This window comes from Zootoca vivipara, chromosome 4 (assembly GCF_965207765.1).
Source record: "Zootoca vivipara chromosome 4, rZooViv2.hap1.1, whole genome shotgun sequence".
NCBI classification, from domain to species: Eukaryota; Metazoa; Chordata; class Lepidosauria; order Squamata; family Lacertidae; genus Zootoca; species Zootoca vivipara.
Genome location: NC_142587.1, coordinates 44,768,676 through 44,794,271, shown reverse-complemented (window position 1 = coordinate 44,794,271; position 25,596 = coordinate 44,768,676). Strand labels below are relative to the sequence as shown.

The 25,596-nt window shown below is 40.4% G+C and overlaps 1 protein-coding gene across 1 annotated transcript in view; it reads left to right on the top strand.

The window, feature by feature from the left end:
• TMEM47 (transmembrane protein 47) overlaps positions 1-7,341 on the top strand; it is a 30,855-nt gene extending 23,514 nt beyond the window's left edge. The window contains exon 3 of the mRNA XM_035116568.3: positions 1,534-7,341. Coding sequence (XP_034972459.1) covers positions 1,534-1,712 — 179 coding nt within the window. The 3' untranslated portion in view covers positions 1,713-7,341. The remainder of the gene's footprint in view (positions 1-1,533) is intronic.
• The last annotated feature ends 18,255 nt before the right edge of the window (positions 7,342-25,596 follow it).

Genomic DNA, 25,596 nt, shown 5'->3' with positions numbered 1-25,596 from the left:
GTGAATTGAAATGGCTGCCACTGTGCTTTTGTGCTACTTCTGTCATTTCAACAGGACTTGTTTCAGAGAATTTCCAACAGCATTATGCCCATAAATTGGAAGCTAAATTCAGGTTTGGAAAAACCAGCAGCTACAATGCTTACTGGATCATATCAGTTCACCTGGAAGATGAAGGAAACCATATCTGAATGTTTTCTCTCCTCATATACATAACACTTAAGGGAAGATTTGGGAGCCATAATCAGTTCTTTTCTTTTTCCAGTACTTTTTAATTGCTGTCAGGATACTAGTTCTATGGCTATTTATTTCATCTTCTTCCTCCTGTTGTTTTACAGTGTTCATTGCTGTTTAACAACAGTTTGCAAAACTAAGTTACAGTTGCAGCTTACGTTGTTAGCCTCCTTGAGCTTGTTGAGGAAAGACAGGGTATAAACATTCTTAATAAAGCAAACAAATGACTAAAGAATCCCACCTTGTCAAGGTTGGGAGCCAGTGAAGTCACAGATTGGCACAGAGTGCCTTCCATCTGCTGGTGGCCCAGCTACGCCCCGTCTGGACAGGGATAGCCTAACTTCTGTTGTCTATCCTCCAGGTTAGATTACAGCACTGCATTATATGTGGTGCTGCCTCTGAAGATGGTTCAGAAACTTCAGCTGGTGGAGAATTCAGTGACCAGGTTGCTCACCAGGGCAAGGCAGTTTGAGCACATAACACCAACCCTGGTCTGACTGCACCGGCTGCCAATTCAAAGTACTGGAACCATACAGTTGCCCAAAATCAGGAGTATGCTACTGACAGAGTTCTGATCCTTTCTATTTCTCAGAAATGTGTCGTTGTTGTTTTAGTTTCATGCCAAGATTGTTCTCATATCAAAATTGCACTTTGAAAATGGTACAGTCCAGGTAGGAAATCAAGATTGCATTTCTAAATGCAGGTGACTCTCCACTTAACGTGGGGGTTCCGTTCTGGAAGCCTGATCGCATAAGTGAAATCATGTGAAGTGGGGAGTCCCCTTTAAACACCCTCTCTCTCCAATCCAGACCAAGCAGAATTGAAGCTCTGGGCCTGGCTGAAGGCTGGAGGATGAGTGGAAAAGCAGCAGCAGCAGCAGCAGCTACTCTTGCTGCTGTTTTACCGCACACACCAGCTGTTAGGCAGGGAGACTGAGCGGCCTAAAGAAAACCCTGCTGTGCATCTGGTCTCTTCAGGGCTTCATCCACCCTTACTGACATCCTCTTCTGGCTCCAGGGAGAGTCTTCTCATGAGCCACGAGAACTCTCTAACTCTAACTCTCTCCAGCCATTTCCAGGTTTGAATTGAATTACTGGTATTTATTTATTTCCTGCCAGACACATATTCATGGTTGCACATGAGCCAAATGAGTGTTAGGGGGGGGGGGTTGCCTGTAGGTAGTATGCTCCTAGCGTACACCAAAAACTCCACCAAAGGATTAGTGATTTAGCATTTTTTTTATTCTAAGAAAATGTATGAAGCCTTGTATTTGACTTTTCCTCCCTTTTCTTTCCCCCCCAGTGGTTCTTCAGGTGTGCAGTCTCGTCCTTTATCCAATCAAGTTCATCGAAACGGTCAATTTGAGAATATACCATGAGTTCAACTGGGGCTATGGACTAGCTTGGGGTGCAACTATATTTTCATTTGGGGGTGCCATACTGTATTGCTTAAACCCTAAGAACTATGAAGACTACTATTAAAGGGGGCTACTTTAAAAAGCAGCAGCAGCAGAAGAAATAACACAAGGATTGTTCTGTTTTTTCTAACTCTGTGTTTTTAGAACTTTTGTAGATTGTCCAGGAGTCTGCCCTGTTGATTTATCAGCCTTTACTTTGGGCTACAACTCTTGCAATTAACTTTTTAACACCCCTTTAAAAGAATGGCAACAATTACACTTGTTCATCAGTACATTGGCAAATGCTATAAGCTGCTGATACATTACCTTTGGTAAGCAAAGATCAGTACCACTTGAGGACGGAGGTGGCAGCAGTCGTCATGAGAAACAAGCTGGAATGAAAATATGGCACCTGCATTTGCTGTAACCTGCAAGGGAGTAGCTGGCCTAAGTAGAAGCTCCTTTGTATTATACATGATTCAAATTCAAATTACACCACTATGTTGTATTGGTGCATTGGGACTTTTGCTGAAACAAACTTCTAAATGATGGGATGCTGAGAAAAGCGAACATAGTTGAAAGTACATATTAATCAGCTATTTCCTGACAACACAAGTTTGTACATTTGGCAATCCACATTTTCCTGCCAGCGGTGGTATATCAGGAAGTCAAAACTTGGAGCGCATTCTTCTAATTATGTGGTTGGACTTTGTGTCTCGGCTGTAACCAAGTGTAAGCAGAGAAGGACACTGAATCTGTTGACTTCCGTGAGAGAATAAAAAGAAGAGAATACATGCATGAGATGTGCTAGTTCTGAGCATCTTTTGATTTCCAAACACTGCAGTAAGGTTTCCATAAGGAACAAATATTTTTATAGAAGGCGTTTATTGGTGTTACTATCAAGAGAGAACATAGATCAGCTCAACCTATTCTTAACAGTGGGCTGAAACAGTAAAGGTTTGAAATGAATCTACTGTAGATTTTCAAGAACTGTTTCTGAATATTGAGCAGTCTTCAAAATATTTTAATGAATCCTTTCCCATATGAATTTCTTCTCAGAATGCTTGATTTAAAGCTTGATGTGCCAGATTAGAATAGGGTGAACCAAGTGCTTGCAAAGTTAGAAAACATGGCGTTGGCTTCATTTAGATGATGAAGCTGGATTCAACTACCTGTTCTGTTAGCAGAAACCAGCACAAGGACTCTTGCTAATGCAACAAGACTTTCCCCGTTCTCCAGTCCCTCCTTCAAATCTATTATGGAGAGTTGGGAGAACCCCCAGAACAGCACGTGATGGGTGATTGTCCTATCAGGAAAGCAGAAATGTTTGCACTGATGGAACAATCTCCTTAACACTACATGGAATTCTACCCATGGTTTATTATAACAGGAATGAGCGTAGGCAACCCTCAGGCTTGTGGGGGGGGCATGCCCTCTCCTCTTCTGGTTTAAAATATTTTCATATGGCTTTTTATTAACTAAGGCTTGTTGTCTTGTTAAAACCCAACAAAATGTAAAATGTAAAGGTAAAGGGACCCCTGACCATTGGGTCCAGTCGTGACCGACTCTGGGGTTGCGCGCTCATCTCGCATTATTGGCCGAGGGAGCCAGCGTATAGCTTCCAGGTCATGTGGCCAGCATGACAAAGCCACTTCTGGCAAACCAGAGCAGCACACGGAAATGCCGTTTACCTTCCTGCTGTAGCAGTTCCTATTTATCTACTTGCATTTTGACGTGCTTTCGAACTGCTAGGTTGGCAGGAGCTGGGACCGAGCAACGGGAGCTCACCCCGTCACAGGAATTCGAACTGCTGACCTTCTGATCAGCAAGCCCTAGGCTCTGTGGTTTAACCCACAGCGCCACCTGGGTCCCCTAACAAAATGTAGTTAATCCTAATAATGTTTTGCTCAAAACAAGCCATCTGCAAACCGTGGATGAAGCTGGTTCCACATTTTAGGGTTAGACATAACACTAAAGTGCAGTTAATCAAAATATCAGTTAATCTGATATCACAGCTTCACCAGAGAAGAGGGCTTCACTTTGGCTTTTTCACATCATGATAAACCATGGTTCTAGTTACAGGTAGGTAGCCGTGTTGGTCTGACACAGTCAAAACAAAATAATAATAAAAAATTCATTCCAATGGCACCTTAGAGACCAACTAAGTTTGTCATTGGTACAAGCGTTCGTGTGCCTGCACGAAATTGGTATCTGAAGAAGTGTGCATGCACATGAAAGCTCATACCAATGACAAACTTAGTTGGTCTCTAAGGTGCTACTGGAAGGAATGATAAACCATGGTTAATCATTATATCCAAATGCAGCCATGATGTCTATTTGGCAGAGGCACTATGATAATGAGATAGTTATGTATATAAAAAGGCCAATGTAATATTGTTTTAAAATGAAAGTTTCTATAGATATTAATATGATATTAAGATGGAGTAGAAGAAAAATATCTAATTTCCAAATGGTAGTGATTGGCTCAAAAAACATATACTGATAGGTGGATCCCAATGGAGGGAAGTTATTACAGAGTTTTATTGGTAAATGAAATCATTAAAATAAATAATGCTTTCTATGACACAACTAAAAATTCCTGAAGAAGAAAAATATACTAATGTGGGAGATTGCTGTTTCACTTATATTTTATTTTTTAAAGTAATCCAGTGAACATATCTTTTCTGTAAGAGACTAGCTGTTACAAAAATTCTAATTTAACAGTATAGTATCAGTATCACTATTTTCTCCTCAAAATGTAATGGATTGGCTGACAATTATTTGCATTGATCTCAGCTTGTTTAAGTTATTTCTTACTTAAATTTTGCAAAAAATATATATAAAGTATTTAAGACCCAAGATTAATATCTGGGGTAGAAAATTTAAATCACAACGTAACATTTATTTTTGTTTACAATCAGCTTATTAGGTATTTTCAATTCTGAAAATATTTTTATACACTGTATACAATTCTAAGATACATATTTAGAAACAATTATTTTTGTTAAATGGAAATTAAGATATATCCTAGCATGGATTTTCTTTAAGAGCACAGTCCTCAAAACTATAGAACTATAGTTCTTTAATGTTAAGACCTCAGAAGTAATTTTAATTACAGCAAATCAGAGAGAGATTAAAGGTGTGTTTTATAAATCATAAAACCATGATAAATATGTTTACCCATGCCATTATTAAAAATGCAATATTGTTTTATAAAAAATAAACTGTACTCTGATCTGTGTGCAAACATAGGTTTGTGCATGATGCAGAGGGAGCGGTAAGAACCTGCACATTCAGCAACAAGAGTGCATCTGTGGTGATCCTGGAAAAACCACAGCCTTTCAGATGTTGTTGGGCTACAGCTCTCCCCATTCATGACCATGCTGGCAGGAGTTGGTAGTCCAGCAACATCTGAATGGCCACAGGTTTCCCCACCCCTGCTGCACTACACATACACTGGCAGAACCGACTTATTATTAGTGCAGTCAGCTCCTTCTTACCCTTCATCCTGCAACAGATGCTAACCATGGTGATAGGTAGCTGATGGAGCACAATAAGACAAAACAAAACAAATTATCTGTATGTAGCTATAAATTCATCCAAGAAGGATAGAGGGTATTTAGAATGAAAAGGAGAATCACTGAATGTGCAGCACAGGTAGCAAAGGATTTGGGCAACTGAGACTGGAATGTACATTCACAGGTGACTGAAGCTTAAACAAGCCAAATTTAGCAAGTATGGTGGCATATTATTGTTATATTCTGGACTGGGATGTTAGGCTATTGTTTGGCTCTGCAGAGTTGTAAATATATATGCGATAATATAAAATTTCGAGCTTATGGCATTGGAAAGCCCAGTTGTGGCCACCATTTTCAATGATGGTGCCATATTTTTTTCTTCCATAATATAAGATACTTCTATTTCTGTGCACACTCCCATATGCACTAGAGCCCAGTGACAATGCTTTGTATGATGAAAGGCATCAGTTCATTCATGTACAGCAGGGATGGGAAACCTGTGGCCTTCTGGATGTTGTGGGACCTCAGATGTGATCAGCTTCAGCCAGGGGTCATTGGGGTTGTGGTCCAACAACATTAGAAGTGCTGAGAAAAATTCATGGGCAAGAGTTTGGATAGCTGCCGCCAGAGAAGATCGTACAAAAGGCAGTTTCATCTTTTTATAAGTAGTTGCCAGTGTGGGGCTTTCATTTTATTTCAAGTTGTAAACAGTGGTAACTTGTAGCTGAAGTGAAGGCCTGACTCTATTCCATAGGTTTAACTTCCTTTGACAACTTGTGCCACAGAGTCCTGCTGTTTGTGTGATTTGATTTACCGCACATTACATACAGGTTTGTTACTGTGCCCATGGTTTAGATCGGTGGGGAAATAGTTTGGTCTTCTTGACTAGATACTCCAGCTTCCATTGAAAGAAAATGGACTACAGTATAGCATTGCATTCAATGTTAGAGAAGACCCCTTGAAATTAATTGACAAAACTATTTTAGGTGTGTTAAATTCTGTGGGTCTACTCTGAGTATGGCTTAATTGGATACAGTTCATAATTTTACTGTGTTTTTGTAACAGCAATCAGAACAATTAGCTATAGCACAAGTACAATGTTTTTGAGTCTTTACCATAAGAAATACAGGAATTTTTTTTGAAGGAATGAAAAATATTTCATCTTGCCCCACCCTGTTGTCCCTGTTACCTCAGTGCAGATTTTAATGCTTCATTTACACCTTTGAAATATTGACAGTTCTACCTTGCATAGGGTTTCTGTACTGAATTATAATGCACATCAGAAATACCCTTTTCTGTCTACAGGATTAGACACTTTGGTGTTTGATTGTATTTGTAAAAGATCACATTTTAATGTATGATTATCATTATTGTATTGAATTGTTAGCACTCAGTTGTATTTGGCTTTATGTCACTAACAAGATGAATTCTCACACTACACATATATTGTTTTCACTTGCAGATGCGCGTGCACACACATAAAACTATATATAACAAAGCTGCAACCAGGGCTAGATATTTGTATTTTTAAAGCTTAAAGTATTCTGTCCGGTGCTGACAACTATCTAGGACCTCTCTTGGATTTCCTGCACAACTACGTTCAGCTTTTGTAAGCTCAACATGTAAATTTTAAAGACATAAATATAGAGAGAACTATGTGTTTGAAATATAAGTGAGAGATATATAGATATATATATATGGATTAGCATGTAAACTGTATATTATTAAACATGCAATGAACTGACTGATAAAGTGAAGTTTAATCTTATGACTAGCAATGTAATTTATTCAGACTGTATTTTTGTACAGAACAGTGCACACTAACCTATTGCCTCTGTGTCCTCTATAATGCCTAAAACTGTGCCTAGAGATTTCATTTCTGTCTCTTGACAATGAACAATGAAGGGTTCTTCATGCTGTTGATGGTATTAGTTTCTTTAATGTTTTTATAATTTATTTTTTTTCTAAGTGTATGCTATGTTTTATTAAACAATCCATCAAAATGTGGTTTATCTTAGTCATGGGGAAAGCTGTAAATGTACTTTTTTAAAAGAAAAAGAAGAAATCAAAACTTGGTGGGGTGGTTTCCCCCCCTTTCAGTTTGTAGTATTACCATTTCACAACTTTTGTAGCTAACATTAGGTTGTATGCTGAAAAAGTAACCCAAATAAAAAAAATCCTGATACATAAATATAACACACTGTTTGTCTTATGTACATATTTCAAGTATTACCAGCTTCCTTAGATGCACCTGTAGAGTAATAAAATGTGTGAGATGAATGCATGGCATCAAGCTAAGCACTGTGTGGTTGGAACACTCCTCTGCAGTGTTCTGCTTGGCAATGGTCTTGTTCCTTGGCTCTCAGAGATTAAAAATGCATGAACTAAACTTAGTTTGGTGACCTGGCCAAAGGAACAAACTAGGCACTGATTGGTTTCCATTCTTGTGCAGCTTGCCGTGTCGCTCATCTTATATTTATCTGATTAACTTGGGCTTGTTCCAAGGTAGGTGGTAGAGAATGGCAGTCCCAGTCTCTTATACCAAGCTTTCTGAGTTACTGTAGTTTGTTGTGGGAACAACAGGAAAACAATACCATTCTTTCAGTCTAAGCCACAAGACTACATCAAAATGAAACATTAGAAGCCTGGAAATGCTGTTGGAATCTTGTCTGTTTCGAGAGACAATGGAGTGTGCCTCTGGGGGTGAAGTCAAACCACTGTGTTAGCCATGCCAAAATGACCACCCTGGGGTTCAAGCCTGGGCAGTGTCCTGGGCTGCCCAGACAACAGGACCCACTTCTTGGCCTTGTTAATGCGCTCCAATGGAAAACAGAGCAATATATTTGGCATCAGCTTGGCTGCAGGAGTTGCTGGAAGGAGGCATACAAGGCACAATCCAACTGTCTTAGGCCCTCCACTCTGGAATTGTGTAGGGTTTACTCCTCAGTCTTCTTCTGAACATATCTCACAATACAGTGGATATTTAGGATCTGAGTTTTCCTTCTAGATGGGTTACTTTCCTACCTCCTAGATGTGCTTAAATGTTTTCTATGGGATATATTTCCTTAAACAGCAATTTAAGCTTTCACATTTCAGAAGTCTTTTTGCCATTCAATATGGTCTAGGCTAGGGACCCAGGTGGCGCTGTGGTTAAACCAATGAGCCTAGGGCTTGCTGATCAGAAGGTCGGCGGTTTGAATCCCTGTGACGGGGTGAGCTCCCGTTGCTTGGTCCCAGCTCCTGCCAACCTAGCAGTTCGAAAGCACATCAAAATGCAAGTAGATAAACAGAAACCGCTACAGCGGGAAGGTAAACAGCGTTTCCATGTACTGCTAGCCTGTTAAAATGTTCCAGAAAACCAAGTGAAAGCAGCTGATAAGCAAACAAGGCAGAACATATGTTCTTCCATAGGTAGTAATCTTTCATGAGCAATTTATACAAGTTTATTTTGCAACAGTGAGTAACAACAAAGATCATTATAATAAATATCTGCAGCATGATGGCATCAATAAATTCTGTCTTCCCAGTCTCCTTTATACCTTTATGACGACTTTTCCAATCACTTTTCCAATTTAACCTCTAATGACATATATGTTCTCCAAGTCACTGAAATGGTAGCAAGCTGATGGACTTACATGTTGCATTCTTGAATTTAAGCCAACTGAGCACCACAGAAGTTTGCTGAAATCTTAATTCCAAGTGTTTCCAAGTCAGAATGTTGAGGATCAATAGCTGAAAGTGTGCCTGAGTATTAAGAACTGTTATCTTAATAAAGGAGGCTGTATGTTGCAAGTAAAATGGAAGTGAGGTTTGATCACACATTGCAGGATGCTGCACTTTTAAATTAAATGTTTGAAGTATAGTGTGGGCAATATAGTCAGCGATTAAAAACAAAAATCCACAGATTTTATTTGATTTCAGTGCCAAGACAATAGATACTAGGAGATAATTAACAAGCCTTACAATTGTCTTTTGAGCAAGTTTTTTATATATAAAAATAGTTTTCATAACTTATTGAGAAGCCTGAAAGCAGTTTAGTTAATTAATTTTTCTACAGTCAAGCCAATATGCAGGTCTGCACTAAGCTATCTGGATGTATTGGGATTCAGACAGCTGACATGTGAGAAAAGCACAGTTGCTTCTCATAGCCACAATACTCCTGGTAGATGAATAAAAAATACAAAGGACTAAGATTAACTAAAGCTGTGTCCACAGCCAGTCCTATCTTTGGTTCTTAAAGCATAGCTTCTCCAGTTGTTAATTACCTGACAATCATACGGCGTTCTTAAGGTTCACACATTTTTTGCTCTCAGCCTAGCATATTAATTGTACCGAACAAAGGCTAAACTGTTCAGCGGGGAAGGAAATGTGTCGTCTTTTCAAGCCAAGACTAACAAAAAAGCTGGAAAATGGTGTTCTTTGTCCAACTCTGTCTGTGCTGCTGACCTTAGCTCTGGCAGACATACTGAATAAGCTCTCTACTATTTGCCAGTTAAAGACAGCACACATTTATAAAATATATATTATAAAGGTACCTCTACCAATTAAGGCTGGAACTTTCCTTTTTTAAAAAAAATCTATTTTAGCATGTGCTGGAACTGTTGAAATAATAATAGGTTAGCTAACCAAGAATGCTGAAGAAAAATAAAATAAGGCTCGCAATACTTCCCAGGGATTTTTTTTATTACTGTACATACCTATAGTCTGTTACAGACAATCCAAAATCCAGAATTTAAATAAAGAGGAATCCAAAGGATATTGGAATGTCAGAAGAATAACAGACTGGAACTGAGCCAGTTCCTTTCATCCCTGTTCCATAACATGCCAAAATGAAGGTGTGAGAAGGGTTCTGATAAAGAGATGTGGTCATGTAAGAGGAATGTGATCCTCTGATCTGCATGTATTAACTATGGGGAGACTAACTAGATGCGCACCCTGTTAGTCTCACGTCACTGGCCTATCTGGCCCTTGTATTTTGTATTATTATTATTATTATTATTATTATTATTATTATTATTATTATTAGTTCAACACTCCATCTGTGAAACAGAGCAGTCAGGCAGACATAAGACTTACACATAACTCTATACATAAAGGCACCATAGCTGCCAAGTTATCCCTTTTTTACAGGGATTTTCCCTTATGCTGAATAGGCTTCCTTGTGAGAAAAGGGAAAACTTGGCAGCTATGAAAGGCACATATCAAAGCTTCACAATGGGCTGGATTGTGCCCAGCATAGGCCCAATATCCGATTGTTGAGTCAGTGGTGAAGGAAACATAGGGAGGGTGGAACAATCACAGTGGCAAGAAGGGCATTATTGCTCCATTTCTCTGATCTACTTGGGATTTGTTTGGCCCCCTCCCTTCCTATTTCAGCAACATGTTGGAAGGGTGGGAGATAAAGCTTCAGAATAATCAAAATGACATAAGCTTCTGCTTCTGCCACAGCAGGTAAAGTGACTACCTCATATTATATCTTTCTGGGTAAAAAGCTTTCCTATATTCTGCATTCAGCTGCAGTCACATTCCATCATTTGAGAGCACATCCGTTCTTCTTTCAAAGACTCCAGCGCACAGCAATTATTTTCTCATGCAGATTGTAATGCAATATTTTATTGCTGCCACTGTTCTGTGCCAATCATTTTACAAATCCATCGTATCACTTGATAGCTACTTTACCTACACTGGGTGAACAGAATTCTTTACAATGTCCTAGTGGAAACTTAAAGCCATGGTCTTGCAGGGTTTTACTAGCAGGAAATAAAATATTCCTTGGGGGAACTACAAGAATCCCTTCTGTTAAACAAGAAGAAAAAAGATTCAGATTGTAGGATATTGCAGTAACTTGGCTCAGTGTTGGTACAACAGGCCACTTTCCTTCATAGATATAAAATGAATAGTTACAAGCTCCCAGAGTGACTTGGCAGTATGAAGACACCATGCATATGGCTTACAAATGCTGCAGGTAATATAGATTGCACAGGTAATATCATTTTGTTTAGAAACACTTCATCTCTTTTTGGATGGGTTCATTCAATAAATAAATAAATTGTATCTCCTGGGGGGCAGGGAGGAAGATATGACTCTGCTATTCATCTTTGGTTACATTAACCATGACTATCCTTCATTCACCTAGCCTTTTCCAATACTAGCTGTGACTTCTTTTTTAATAACTGCATTGCTGCAGAGCGCAGAAACTTTCCAATACACCTTGCTGTGCCTCAGCAATTTTATCCATCATTGAGGTATTTTTTTTATTAACAAGGCAGCTTGAGACTTAAGCCTGCTGAAGTACTCTTTTAGATTATTCCCAGGCCTCTCCTGCAATCACTCTAGCATATTACCTAATCCCACTAAGTTCACAAAATGCTAAAATGTGAAATGCCTGCATACCTTTTCACCAATACTCTGTCATAGGCCACTGATTTTGACATTAAAGCATATGAAGAAACCTGCTGGTTCAGTCAATGGCCCATCTAGTCCAGCGTCTTATTCTCACAAAGGCCAACCAGATGTCCATAGGAAGCCCACAGTCCGGGCCTGAGCATGGCAGCCTGCTCCCATCTGCAGTTCCCAGCAACTGGTATTCAGAGGCACCCTGCCTCTCAACAGTGGAGACGGAAAACAGCCATAGTGAATACAAGCTCCCTTAAAACACAGGTTCAGATTCCTTTTAAAATAAAAATTTATAGCATACCTCCACCCCAAAATTCATATGTACAATACCACCTATAAATCATAATCACTCAGTTCCTAATAATTCATAAATGAGTGTAAATAAGCTCATTATTTGAATCCATTCCAGTCTGGTTTCTAGCCCGGGGTGGAGACTGAAACTGCCTTGATACAGAACTTTCTCAGGGAGGTGGAAATAGCAGCTGGTGCTGCTTAACAGGTAGTCACCAAGAGAAACTCATTGAAGTCATTCTTAGTATTAAGAAAAAGAAAGAACAATCTGGTGCTACATTACAGTCAGTGGTAAGCTTTCCTTCTACAAAACCTTTACAAATTTGCTTCCCCCCATTTTTTTTATTTAAAAATGTTTACCTAATTAGGTAGTGAAGTAAGGAAGGATTTTTGTTCAGCTGTTGTGTGACATGCCTTGAGTTCTTTGAAAAGTTTTGTACAGTGGTACCTCGAGTTATGAACTTAATTTGTTCTGGAGGTCCGTTCTTAACCCAAAACTGAGGAGCACTTTCGCTAATGGGGCCTCCTGCTGCTGCCGGCACACAATTTCCGTTCTCATCCTGGGAAAAAGTTCTCAACCCGAGATACTACTTCCGGGTTAACAAAGTTTGTAACCCAAAGCGTTTGTAACCCAAGGTATCTGTGAGGAGTAACAAGTAACAGAAGGGGTTAACTGTGTACTATGTACCACCTGACCACTGAGGAAGATCATATTACAGAATGTGCCAGAAGTGTTTCTGTGTGTATCAGTTTGGTTTCGTTTTTGCCTGGGAGACGGTCGCAAGATGTCTGCGCTCTCACCAGGTCGTTTGTTGTTTTCTCTTTAAAATAAACTCCAGTAGTTATTAGAACACCTTGGACTCTGTGTGTTCTTAAGAGGCTTTTTATCCAACGGCTATACAAGTTTCCGCTGTGTGAGAAGAAGAAGAACTCTGCTGTGTGTTTTACTGCCAGCCCGGGTCTACGGAGCAGAGGCGCTAGAGAAAGCGTGCCGGGCGGTAAATTAGTGGCTCCTAATTGAGTCATAAACAACTCAAAGGAGTCCTATACCCGTCACTGTATAATACTAATTCTTGTCAGGACTGGACTGGGTACTCTCCAGGTTATTTTCATCCCTTTGATTCTATAATTCTGTGGAACAGGCTTTTTAACACCCGCTTTCCTGTGAACTACTGTTGTTCAGAAATCAATATTTTAAATTGTATTTTTCTTCCAAGTTTGTTAACATTGTTTCTTCGGATATTCAGCATGGCTATGTTTCGGTGGCCAAGTCAAATGCCATCAAGATGACAAGTTATCGGTTCAGCACATGCCAAACATACACAAATTGTTCCAGAATGTAGCTGTCACTAAAACAAGACTGCTTTCCTGGTGTAAAGATGGCAAGTGAATTGTAACAAAACAGCACAGGGAGAAACCATCTCCATTAAAGCGGGGGGGGGGGGGCTCTGCAAAGAGGTAGAGAATATTATTACATGCCCTAACAGTATACTGAGAGTGAGAAATAATAATAATAAAAATCAAATTAAATTAAATCTAAGGTGAACAGTAAAGGAATGGATATGTACTTTCCTGTTTATTCTGGTCTTGAATCTTAGACTGCAGTTAAAGGTAAAGGGACCCCTGGCCATTAGGTCCAGTCGCGGACGACTCTGGGGTTGTGGAACTCATCTCACTTTATAGGCCGAGGGAGCCAGTGTACAGCTTCCGGGTGATGTGGCCAGCACGACTAAGCCACTTCTGGCGAAACCAGAGCAGCGCACGGAAACACCGTTTACCTTCCTGCCGGAGCGGTACCTATTTATCTACTTGCACTTTGACGTGCTTTCGAACTGCTAGGTTGGCAGGAGCAGGGACCGAGCAACCGGAGCTCACCCCATCATGGGGATTCGAACCACCGACCTTTCAATCGGCAAGCCCTAGGCTCTGTGGTTTAACGCACAGCACCACCTGCGTCCCATGCTACCTACCAGGTAGCATGGATGAAACAAATTGTTGCAGTTTTCTCATACAGTACTGTAGTTATATCCCACCTTTTTTCTGTTATGAAACCCAAACCAATGTGGATGTCATTCCCAGATGGTCACCCACCTAGGCACTGAGCTTCGGGTCTGCATTGCTTCAGCATGGTGACAGTCTCATGTACCTACAGACTATCCCCTGGCCAATGAAATAAAATTTTATTTTTGTCTATAGGACAAAATACAGTACTTTTCTGTACATTGCTGGTTGCTAAGTGGATGTTAATGAATATGGCAATTAGGAATATGAGATTCAAATATGATAAATTCATTCCCCATAAGCACATAATCAAACATGATTTAAATCAATGATTACCAAACTTCCCCCCCCCTCCCAGCTACTTGAAAATTGCTGAAGGTCTTAAAAGACCACTTAACAATTTATCTGCCTGTTGCAGCAATTATAATGCGCTGTGCTAGACACTGTATGGCTTTTAATTGCAATACAAGAAAAAACAATATAAGAAGTAAAAGAAGAAATAAAAATACAATTGAAAATCAATATGAAAATGTAATACAATGGATGTGCCCTCTCCCATCTTCAACCACAACTCTGCAGTCAGACCATGGACCACCTGAAAGATGCATTGTTCTATGGACCACTGTTTGGGAATCCTTGACTTAGGCCAACACATTTAATATAGCAATACAGTATATTAATATTAAGAACCCAGTCAGATATTTCCCTGAGTATGGCACAATGACATTGTCAAGTAGCTGCTGAGGGCTATGCTCCAGTAGACCCTGTTGTCAATCCCTGGTGCTTCCTGTTTGCCCTGCTGCTTTTTCTGAGAATGTCTTGTCCAAGGACTCCCCAAAATCTGGAACCAGCACAATATAATGAGACAATAGGATAGTTTTCAAAGATAATGAAATAACTCAGTGTGAAGAACATTAAAATTATAGATTAAAAATCAGGCAAAGTAAAAGCCCCTTCCTGTATTTGGAGTTAGCCAGCACTGTAGTTATTTATCTATTGTTGATATTCCTAAAAGTCTGTATCTTTCACCCTCACCTGTAAATTGTGACTCTGTAATTTTTGTTATGACTCACATACAGTATCTTGTTTACTTTTCACATCATAAATGTCCTCCAAAACCACTCATGGTCACAACCTTCTACTAACCTCTTCATTGATTTGGTAAATCTCAGCTTTCACTCCCACTTGTAAGGTCCTTTATAAGATCTATTTTTCAAAGGGCTGTTTCATATAATATTGGGAAATGCCACAGAGTGTTACTGCCAATACTTCATGCATTCTTTCAAAGGCTCATGTGGTTGAAGGTACTGAAAGAGGGTACTGGCAACAACTGAGAACACATTGACAGGTTAGGGGGATGCAATATAGCAGAGGCTTAGATTTTAATTTACATATTTGGGAACATTTGCACTACTGTTAGTATTCTACATCAGTGCCTCAAATAATTTATCACTGACAACTGAAACCAAGCTGATTACTTAACAGAAACATCTGACAATTTGCATGTTCTTTAATCATTCATCGTTTCCATTTGCACTTGGCCACTATTTGCATTATACCATTACAAGACATTAACACTGAGCTTTCCCTTCTCTTACTTATAAACAACACATTTTTATAATAAATGTATTGTTTGTCTTCCTACCCCCTCCTCCGCTTTTGACACAGAACAATATTACTAAATTGGTATCACAGAAGACATGCTGATATTCCCCAGATGCAGCAAATTACTGAGATCTAGTTCATTGTTGAACAAAGTTCAGCTTCGTTGTAAGTTATGGACCTGAGGGAGCCACAAGTACTAGCCTCTGTACCCCAAAATGCAGAAACTGTGGGTATGTTTTTGGTAGTATTAATTCACTTAATGAAAGCAATCCCAGGCCCCCCAAATTGAAGAATTTTATCATTCACTTTTGTAGGAACTGGATGTATCTAGAAGCATGCATGCATAATTAATACCTTGCACTGAACAGAAAAACTGGGTTAATAGAAGATGCTGTGTCGTTCTTCTGTTTTACCTGGTATTCTGAAGTCTGAAATGAAGCATAAATTTGTAACAATACCTTATCAATTGCCATCCTTTTTATCCTACTCCTGTTTTCCTTCTGAATGATTTGTGCTATGAATTAGGCTTACATTTAATCTATTTTAAGGCCACACAAACAGCTAGAATTCTGTGAGATTTATTTCTGTGTACACAACTGTTACTTAGCTGCTAGTGCTGCTGTTTCACTACAAAGGAACTTGCAGTTACAGCAGGAAACCAGTTTCTGTTTTGAAAAATACTTAACTCTTCCTTATCACTCATATATATATATATATCCCTCTTTTCATTTTGAACTTTATCTTAACACAACCACATGCTTTGAAACTGCTGAATCCCCCTTAGATAAAGAAAACTCTTTTGACAGTTTTGTTGTTGTTTTTAGAATATATTCTAAATACAAATATCTGCTATGGGGAATGATTGCTCAAAACAGCAAGCAGATGCAATTCCGCCTCCCTGAGTTCCAGTCTGTGTGGCATGCAGTAATAGGCCCTGATCTAGCTGCAGCAACACACAACTCATACATACAATTTAAATCGTACCCAACTTTGTTCATTAGATAGAGATGTGCATCTTATCCTCATTGAAAGGTACATCCAGTCAGTTCAACAGGACTGGATATTTCTGGGAGAGATGCATTATGCTGCTCCAGGGACAAGGATGTGGGTAACAATAAGACCAAAATACAGTGGTACCTCTACTTACGAATTTAATGCATTCCGAACACACATTTGTAAGTCAAAAAATTTTGTAAGTCGAATCCCATAGGAATGCATTGGGAGAAAAAATTCGTAAGTCGAAGCAACCCTATCTAAAAATTCATAAGTGGAAAAAATCCTATCTAAACCACATCCAAGATGGTGGACAGAGCTCCATTTGTAAGTAGAAAAATTCATAAGTAGAGTTATTTGTAAGTAGAGGTACCACTGTACATGTATTACATCATAACACAGCAATATAGGTGAGGTTTGGCATGGCATTGTGGCAAGGATCTGTTTTCACTTCAATCATCCAATGTTTTGTTCAAAGACAATCTTTCTTAGCACAGCTGCCGAGGACCCAATATGGCACAGGTCAGGTCATGTACCTGGGATCCAGCTGGCAGCCTGAAGTGAGTGACATCACCACCCAAGCTATGGCTGTGACCTGGTGGAACACCTCAGGACTCCGTATGAGAGTCCTCCCTATATGTGAGATGCCATTTCTGCCCAAGTGGAGACAAAGACGAATGCTTAAGAAAGCCAGCTTGCCCCTGAGAGAAAAGGAAAAACCTCACAACCAAGAACCAATTGTGAATGAGAGTAAAATACCTTTCTGGCCCTGAAAAACCAGTGACCACCTAAAACCTCAGTAAAAGGTGCTAGACTGAGTGAGAGTGGGTTGGGAGAGCTCAACGAGGGGCAAAGGCCTGGTTTGGCACGTGACAAGGTCCTTTAAAAGGCTGTCCCTCCACCCCTCTCCAAGATCCTGTAAGGCCATGTAAGACCTTGCAAGCTCCAGGGAAAGACCAGGCCTCCCTCATAACTGGAGTCAGCTGCACTGACCCACACATTGGACCCTGGCATGCAGGGGCTGGCAGAACCATGCTCTGTGAACATCTGCATTCACATCAGGTGGGATGTGTGTGAAAAAGCCACCTTTTCTGCTTGGATGAGCAATACACACTTTAGAAAATAGTTCCAGTAGCACTGTAACACAAGCAAGTCAAAGTGGACTGAAATAGAGGGTGCATTGTTCAGCTAACAAAAGGGGATTCAGTTACTTGCAGAGTTCCTGATGTTTTTTTCCTAGATTTGTTAGAAAGAAAACAAGAGGCAGGATACTTATCAAGGAAGATGTTGGGGGGTGGGGAATACCCATAAGATGATCATTCTGACCACAACCAACAAAAGATGCAAAATAGATTTTCCTTTGTGCTTGAATCTTGTCTGTTAGGTACCGTAATTGATGAGTAACAAGGAGATTGCAGTCCATGCTCCCCTATAACCTTTCTTCTTTGACATATTTTACAAGGTCTTCAGACTCTTCTCCGCTCACCCCAAATTTCTTACTGTAAACAGGAGTGCATTTCCTTCTGTAGCTTTAAGATATATGAAAATAATATATAGATGCAACTCAACTGTTTCTGGGTTTTAAAAAAAGCAAACAAATTAGAATGGAGCCTTGGATGATGGTTTGAAAACTAATGTTTTATATAAATATGCTATGGAAAAATATAGGAATTAGATTCTCCCTCTCCCTTAGAAAATGGTAGGTTTGCAGTGATGTCCATTGCTATATTGTAACAGCTTTGTAAGCAGTATTTTTCCAACTCTCTTTTGCATATCTCCGCCATAGTTAACTGACCCTTCCAGCATAGTAAATATACAGTAACAATTTTGAGGTTAGAGTTGAGTTTCACAGGATTGTAGACAGAACGTGAGTTGTGTTTGTTGTTCCTGCAAATGAAATAATAAATCCTTTCAGGAAACCACAGCATGCAACCAATCGGGATATTCAAATTAATCCCTATGCAGCTCAGGCATAGCTATTCAAAGAGATAATTTTTCTCTTCCTTAAGTGGGAAAGGTATTACTCTTAACAGTAACAGGCAACTAAAATCTTACTTCAGAGCATCCTAATTTTTCTTTTTCTTTTTTTCTTTTTAACTACATGGAAATCTGAGTCTAGAGATGACAAATACCAAGCAGAGATTAGCTGGCTGTTTTCACCTTCCAGGTCTGAGGAACCTTTTCTCTGTTAAGCACCACATTTCCTCAGAGGTCAAAGCCAGTGGTGGGCAGAATCAAAACCAACAATTTTCATGGCCATCCCTTTCTTTCTGTTTCTGTTTCAGCCTCCTCTTCCTTTGTCCCACCCCGATTTTCTCCATGTTGCCAAAGGATCACTGTTGCAAAGTTCAGAACTGAACACCCCCAGAGGCCTTCTTCTTCTCCTCCTTCCTTCACTCCTTTCGGGTTTTTTTGTTTTTTGTTTGCCCTATTTTCCCCGCCCCCCACCTGCATGAAATGAAGACAAGGGTCACATGGGGGCAAAGTCAAACGGCTATATTAGCAGCACCGAACTGACCTGCACAAGGCACAGCTTGGGTAGTGTATATGACAGCCCAGACCCCATGGCCTGCCTCAGCCTTGCTGATACGATTCAAAGGAAAGCAGAGCAATATGATTGGCACCAGCTGGACTGGATTTATGTAGTTTACTCGTTAACCATTTCTTCTCCTAAAGATATCCCACAGGGCAGTGGAGGTTTAAGGCCAGGATTTTCCTTCTCTAAGGTGGGCTACCTTCCCAGATTGATGAGCGCCACCTGCTCCTCAAAGCATGTGCAGAAACCACCTTCTTGACTGTTGGACCCACTATTGGTCTCATCTGCTCAATCTGCCAGATCTTGTCTTGCAGGGAAAGTCCCTAACTCACCAAGGGTTTGAGACCCATTGACGACCCTCCCTCTCGTCTCATTTAGCCAGCCAGTCAAAGCTCTTCCTGTTGTGTGGCCACTGTTGCATGCTTACTGCTTCTAGGAGCCACAAGTAAGAGCTGGGTGCAGGATGGGAACCAAAAGTGGACAATCTACCCCAGAAGGAGCATGATGTGTCACCCACCAAAGGTACTCGCCCTCCCCTTATATCCCATAAACACCCTCCTGGTTTTAATTCTTTGAAAGGCAGGCCAAGTAAATGAAAGCAGTACATGGCACATAGGCTTTCAGCCTGTGAAATGATGTGTCTCTGCATATGTGACTTGGGAAATGCTCCTTTGTAAAAGGACTGAGATGTCCCTGTTTCCATCTGTGGGGTGCAACAGGCACAGCTAATGGACAATGGGTGCATGAGGCCGATTTAAAGTGTCCATATTGTGTTTCTTGAGAATTCTAAATGATCTCAGGTTCAGATCCACATGAGAGATGCTTTTATAAATGACAAGCCAGAGGATGTCTTCTGTTCATAGTATTTCGGTGAGTAAACTAGTAGCATCCATTCCCCATGCTCTCCCAGCAACAAATATATATTTTTCTGGACAATGGATGAATGGTTTAGCACGTTATGTGGAGGAAAATCAATGCAAATGGTTCACCTAGGACCATCTACAAGACCTGCTGCATTGGCTTACAGGGACAAAGTGGTATTTAAGAGGGCATGCTTGCTGCTTTGTGACCCTCTGTTTGCTATATGCTTTATTCTCCATCTCTACAAAACCCACCACCAGACAAGTCAATCTTAATATAGTTACTAAAAGGTTTATATCCTGCATACAGCTTGTTGAAATGATCTATAAAACCAGAGGGACTGTGCGTATTATCTAGCACAACAGATTCCTCTGAGCCATTGATAATCCTTGCAATTGCCAAATTGGCATGTTTTGCTTTCTGCTGTGGGGTACCAATACTTCAACATAAAAACGAATTCATTTCCTTCCCTTCTGAATTCCTTTCCCTTCGTCATTGTGCTTTATTTGATTCTACACAACAGTTTTTGTCTCATTTTCCCAGGCTTGCTGGCTGATGCTGGTGATGCATTGGCTAGTTTGCATGAAATAGGTGGACTCAGATTTCTATCATGTTAATACATGTTCAAGCATTGCAGTTTAGGGGGGAAAGAGATGCCGCCAACATTCTTGCATAAAAAGCTAGGCAGAGCAGCAAAACTGAAATGCTCCTTTGAAGGAGAGAAAGTCTGTCCTGTTGCGCTTGTCTCTTAGATGCAGCTAGCCCATTGTAGCAGAGTGGGCTCCCATCTTTTGAAATAAATAAGTAAATAATGGGGGGGGGGGTTAATTAACTAGAGTCTTCTGGGTCAGGAGTAAATGCCAGAGTGAGTGTTGAGGCAAAATTTATCCATGGTGGGGAACGTCTTGCCCACAGGCCTCATTAGGCCTAATCTGGCCTAATTAGATTTGGCTGAGGAACTTCATTGTGGCAAATTCCTATATGAAATGACCTGATTGGACTAATAGAATGATTGGAACCAAGCCAGAAATGCAATAGAACAGAATTATGGAAAATGTCATGGGAAAGTGACATAGATCAAAAACAGATGTTTCCCCCCTACTATATTTTTGGGGGAGCTGTTTGTCTCTTTGTCTGCCCTCTATGCATTTGGACACCTCTTCGGATATCATAATCTAATTTTGCATGATGATTGCTGAGGCCGAGGAGCAAATCTTTGCCTATGGTTGGATACAACTGGGCACCGATTTGAATCAAGATGGCGTAAGGAACCCTTCCCAACTTGCACTGGTTTTATCCTCTGATTTCAGAACTGCACTGACTCGCTTGGTTTCTTAGCTTTCCTGAGCAACAGGGGTGGTGCATCCCATTTCACCAGGCAAAATGGGAAGGTGTTACATGCCACCACTGTGCTGCCAACTCCTTCCCCGCAGCCTCCCTTACCTGGGTCACATGGTAGCACCTGCAAAGCAGAGGCAAGTTCCACCAATATCTCATTAAGTTCTTGCAAGGTCTCGCTGAAAACCACTGGCCCTGACATCAGGCAGTTTCTGCTAATCGTTAAGGCTTTCTTTTACAATAGTTTAGTCCTGATCTTTAACCTACTCTGAGCCCCAGGACAGAGATCCGTTTAAAAGCTAACCAAATTATGAGTGCTTTGCTGTCTTGGAAAACTATCTACACTTTTTGAATTAATCTTCCCTGCAGCCATTTCCCCCTGGAGATACAGGGAAGAAGTGCAAGGTCAGCTATCTATCCTGCAGTTAACTGCATTATAATGTAGTTTAGATTTAATGTGAAAGGATGCTGTACCTTTAAGATAACTTCAAGGCACATAATCAGTACATATTACTTTACCATAGTTATTTATAGGCTCCAGACACACACACACACACACACCATCTGTAAATTATGTTTGTCTCCCACTTCTTAAAAAAAATACATAATAAGATTTGTTTCCTAGATGTTAGAAAATAAGCAAGAGCCTATTCTCATTTGTTCAGGGGTTCCCCTTCCCAGCAAGCAGAAGGGATATGCTGAATCACTAATGAATAATTCACTTAGGCTTGATGTTTTCAGTATGAGCCAATTGCTAAATGCTGCAGGCTTCTCGCTCAGCCATTCACCTTGTCCTGTATCAGGTCAGAGGGAGCAGAGAAAACAGATCAAAAGTGGCAATCCAATCAAGACCAGCATGGCTTCCCTTTCTCTACATTTCACCCAGCTCATCACATTAAATTATTCATACCATGCCAAGTCACATTAAAGTTTAGTGATATCTCAGTTTGACTGCAGACTACAGCAAATGTGTGGGTAAAGGGGCAGGGAGTTCTATAGCTTGGGAAGTCTTTGGCAACACAACCTTCTGCAGGCCTATAATATTTTGGCAGCTGCAAAGTAAAGCATAAATCACAATTGTGGACTGAACTGGTCTCAGACAATATGGGATGGGACCTTACAAAGTCAGTATGGAAGGGAGAATGTTGGCAGGTTTTATTTCTAGTATTTGCAGTGAGGATGTATAGAATCTTAAAATGAGAGGCATTCGCTGTCCTTTGCTTTGCCTGGTTTTCTCTTTTCAATCACTTCCTTCCAAAGACACTTTTCTTAACAACAACAAAAATGTTGTGGCTCTAAAATATGCTTTGGGTCATCACTTTAATATCTTTCATGAACCAGATGAGATCTTAAGTTTTTCTAAGTATGATTTAACTTCTAATGAGTTTGGTAAGATTTCCAAATGAGTGGGGAGTTATCTTTTCTTAATCTTGTGTATATTGTAACTGACCTTGATTCTTCCTGTTTGCTGTCTCTGACATGTCCTATATCTGCTCACATTCCTAAAGCCACACACAAAAGAAAAACACAAAATAAATGCTGTAATCACAGACCTAAAACAGGAAAATGGCTGGCAAATGCCAATACCCAGTACCTTAATACAATAATGCAGAAACTATTCTGCCAAAAATTATCCCTTCTACACACTCTTAAAAGTACAATGGTATGTGTTGACTTTAAATATTCTCATACAGGAGTTGCACTGGAGTGATTAATATTTACTGCTTCAGGAACAGCCAGATCATTGTGGTTATTGATGGCAGTGATTTGATAAGAATATTAACTCCTTGGAATTCTACAGAATTACATCTACTTTCAGTCTTGAGGCATGATACACACACAGTCCCCTCTGCAGTAAGCAAAGCAGACAACAATTTTCATCTTAACTGCTGAGCCTTTTAGCGGCCATTTCCTGAAAAATATCCAGTTATCAGAGCTTCTGGAAGGGGAAGTGTTATGTACTGAGCTGAATCCTAGAACAATAGGATCCAGGATGCAGCAGTCTGATTGGTCCGCAGGAGCCACCCAATACAGCTCCAGGTGGAAGTGAATCAGCAACCTGATTGGCCTGCAGGAACAGCCAATCAGGCTGCTGGCAGAAGTCAATTCACAACCTGATTGGCCCACAGGTGCAGCCCTGAAGTAGCCAATCACGTAAGGCCCATTGTGTAAATAATGTATATAAGCAGTCGTTTTGGGGAAAGAGCCATTCTTCTCTTCTTCATCTATTGCTACTACAAGCTGAATAAAGAGCATGAAATTCACTCTCGACTCCGAGTATATTTCAGGAAGAATGAACCAAAGCAAGACTGGGCCAGCAGAGTCTGATACCAACATTGTCACACCAAGAAGTGCCATGTCCTTAGATTCAAAGAGAAATCAAGCATTGCTCTGGCTCCCCAGACTGCAGCTTTTCTTCTTCTACCTTCTGGCTCACATCACACAACTCTCCTCTCTGCATTTGCCATTCTAACTACCCCCCCCCCATCCACTTGCCATCTGCCTTAATGGCCCCTTACCTCACCAGGAAGCTAGCTTAGCTATTCCAAGAATTAGATGGGGCCCCAGGCATTCAGCCTACCACCCCACCCCACCCCCACTCTCGAACACTCATAACAATATTAAGACCTCAACCCTCACAACTATTGGGTGGGTGATGACTGGAGCCTAACGGTCTGCCTTGAAGGTTTCACAGACTTACTGAAGTCATCACCAAAGGCAGTGCTTCCATGTTGTGCTCCAAGCAAGAAGGTTAATGCTAAGTCTGATTCCAGATATTGGCTCTGGAGTGGTTCAAGTTTGTCTCATACCATTTCAGGAAGCTTTGATTGAAGAACCCATGCATGGCTGATTGGGTGGTAGCAATTTCGGCTGGAAGTACTTCCTTGTCTCCAGATAGATGTGGACTTTTAAAGTTTATGTGGAATCAATAGGCTTCCGTTATTCTGGGCTCCTCTGCTTCCTCTTTGAGAAAAACATGTTCTGAAGTTCATATTCCATTGATTAAGCTGTTGCCTTGTGTTTGTCCAGAGTGCTCATAGGAGCTCTACTATTTGCTGTGCTGATGGCAGTTGCTTGTTCATAGTTATTGGCTTATCTCCTATGGAAGGAAGTGAAATTGGGGGCACTAGGCACAAAATTCAAGCCTCAGTGGCCAGGCAGATGGCTCTTGGAAATCCATAATCCATTATGTAACTTTGTGCCTGAGCCATATTCCCATCCAAATCACCCCCTGAGCGTTTTAAGGTTGTATTTTACATAACATTAATCATACTCTGCCTTAGGTTTTATGCAGGTAAAGGTTTTGGACAGCTTTTTAAAAAAAGTTTATGGACTTTCATTCACCAGGCCAGAGGAACTATTGAAGTGGTTGTAGCCTTTTAAGTCATTCCCAGAAATCACAGCATGTCCAGGCTGCATCAAGCAGCTCTTTCAGAATGGTACCCTGAATCTTCTATTGTTGCAGAAGCAGGAATTTAAGCAAATAAATTCCCCCCTCTGAATTTGTATGTGCAAATTACATTTGTGTGTGAGAGAGAGAGGTTTGGCTTGCCGTGAGAACACAGGAACAAAGGGTTAGATTCCCGCTTCTCATGGAGTCAAGGCTCCAATTCCAGCCATGCAATTCCCATATCGTGTGTAGTTTGACCCTAATCTGTTGCCCATATGAAAATTAAACAGCTCCCCATCCCTCCCACAAGAATCCTGAACTTACAATCTTCTGTGCAGCGAATGAGTTGACAATGAGCAGCTTGCATACAGTTCCACACAAATTGTGCTATTTGCAGCGGCAGGCAAAATTTCAGCTTCTTCTGAAATGAATCAGGATGACTTGTTTGCCATGAGTAGGCAGCTGCCAAGGGCACAGAAAGGTGGTTGCTATAATATGGCTGGTGAACTGCTACAGAGCTGTGGGCGCTGGTGAACTGCTTCTGATGTGAGCTGTTAGAAAACTCTGGGGAATTATATCCTTACATTTATTTGTGATTTTCATTAAAAAGACAAGATGAACTTAATAAGATTTCTGTAGCTGAGCAATTCAGCTCTGTGTAAGAAGAATTACAAAGCTAGATTTCATAATAAGAGTTAGAATTTATTGGATTGCCCCTGTCTCAACCCTGGAAGAAAATTGAAACCAGCTTGTAAAAGGATAGGCTCTCATTTTCTTTTGGTCAAAAACACAGCCTGATATGTTTCCATTGCTGAGCAATGCCTTTGAATGCCGCTGACACATGGGACTGACATTCACCTGCATATTAAAGTTATTGACAAAATTATTCAAGGGATAGGGCAAAGTCTGCCACAATGCAGTTTCCAGGATGTTTTGCTGCGGGGAACATCAGCTATAAGGCTGGTTCTTCCAGTTTAATCTAAGTTCTGAAATCTTCTCTAGGATAACAATTTCAAACAGACAAAAATATTAACCTCTC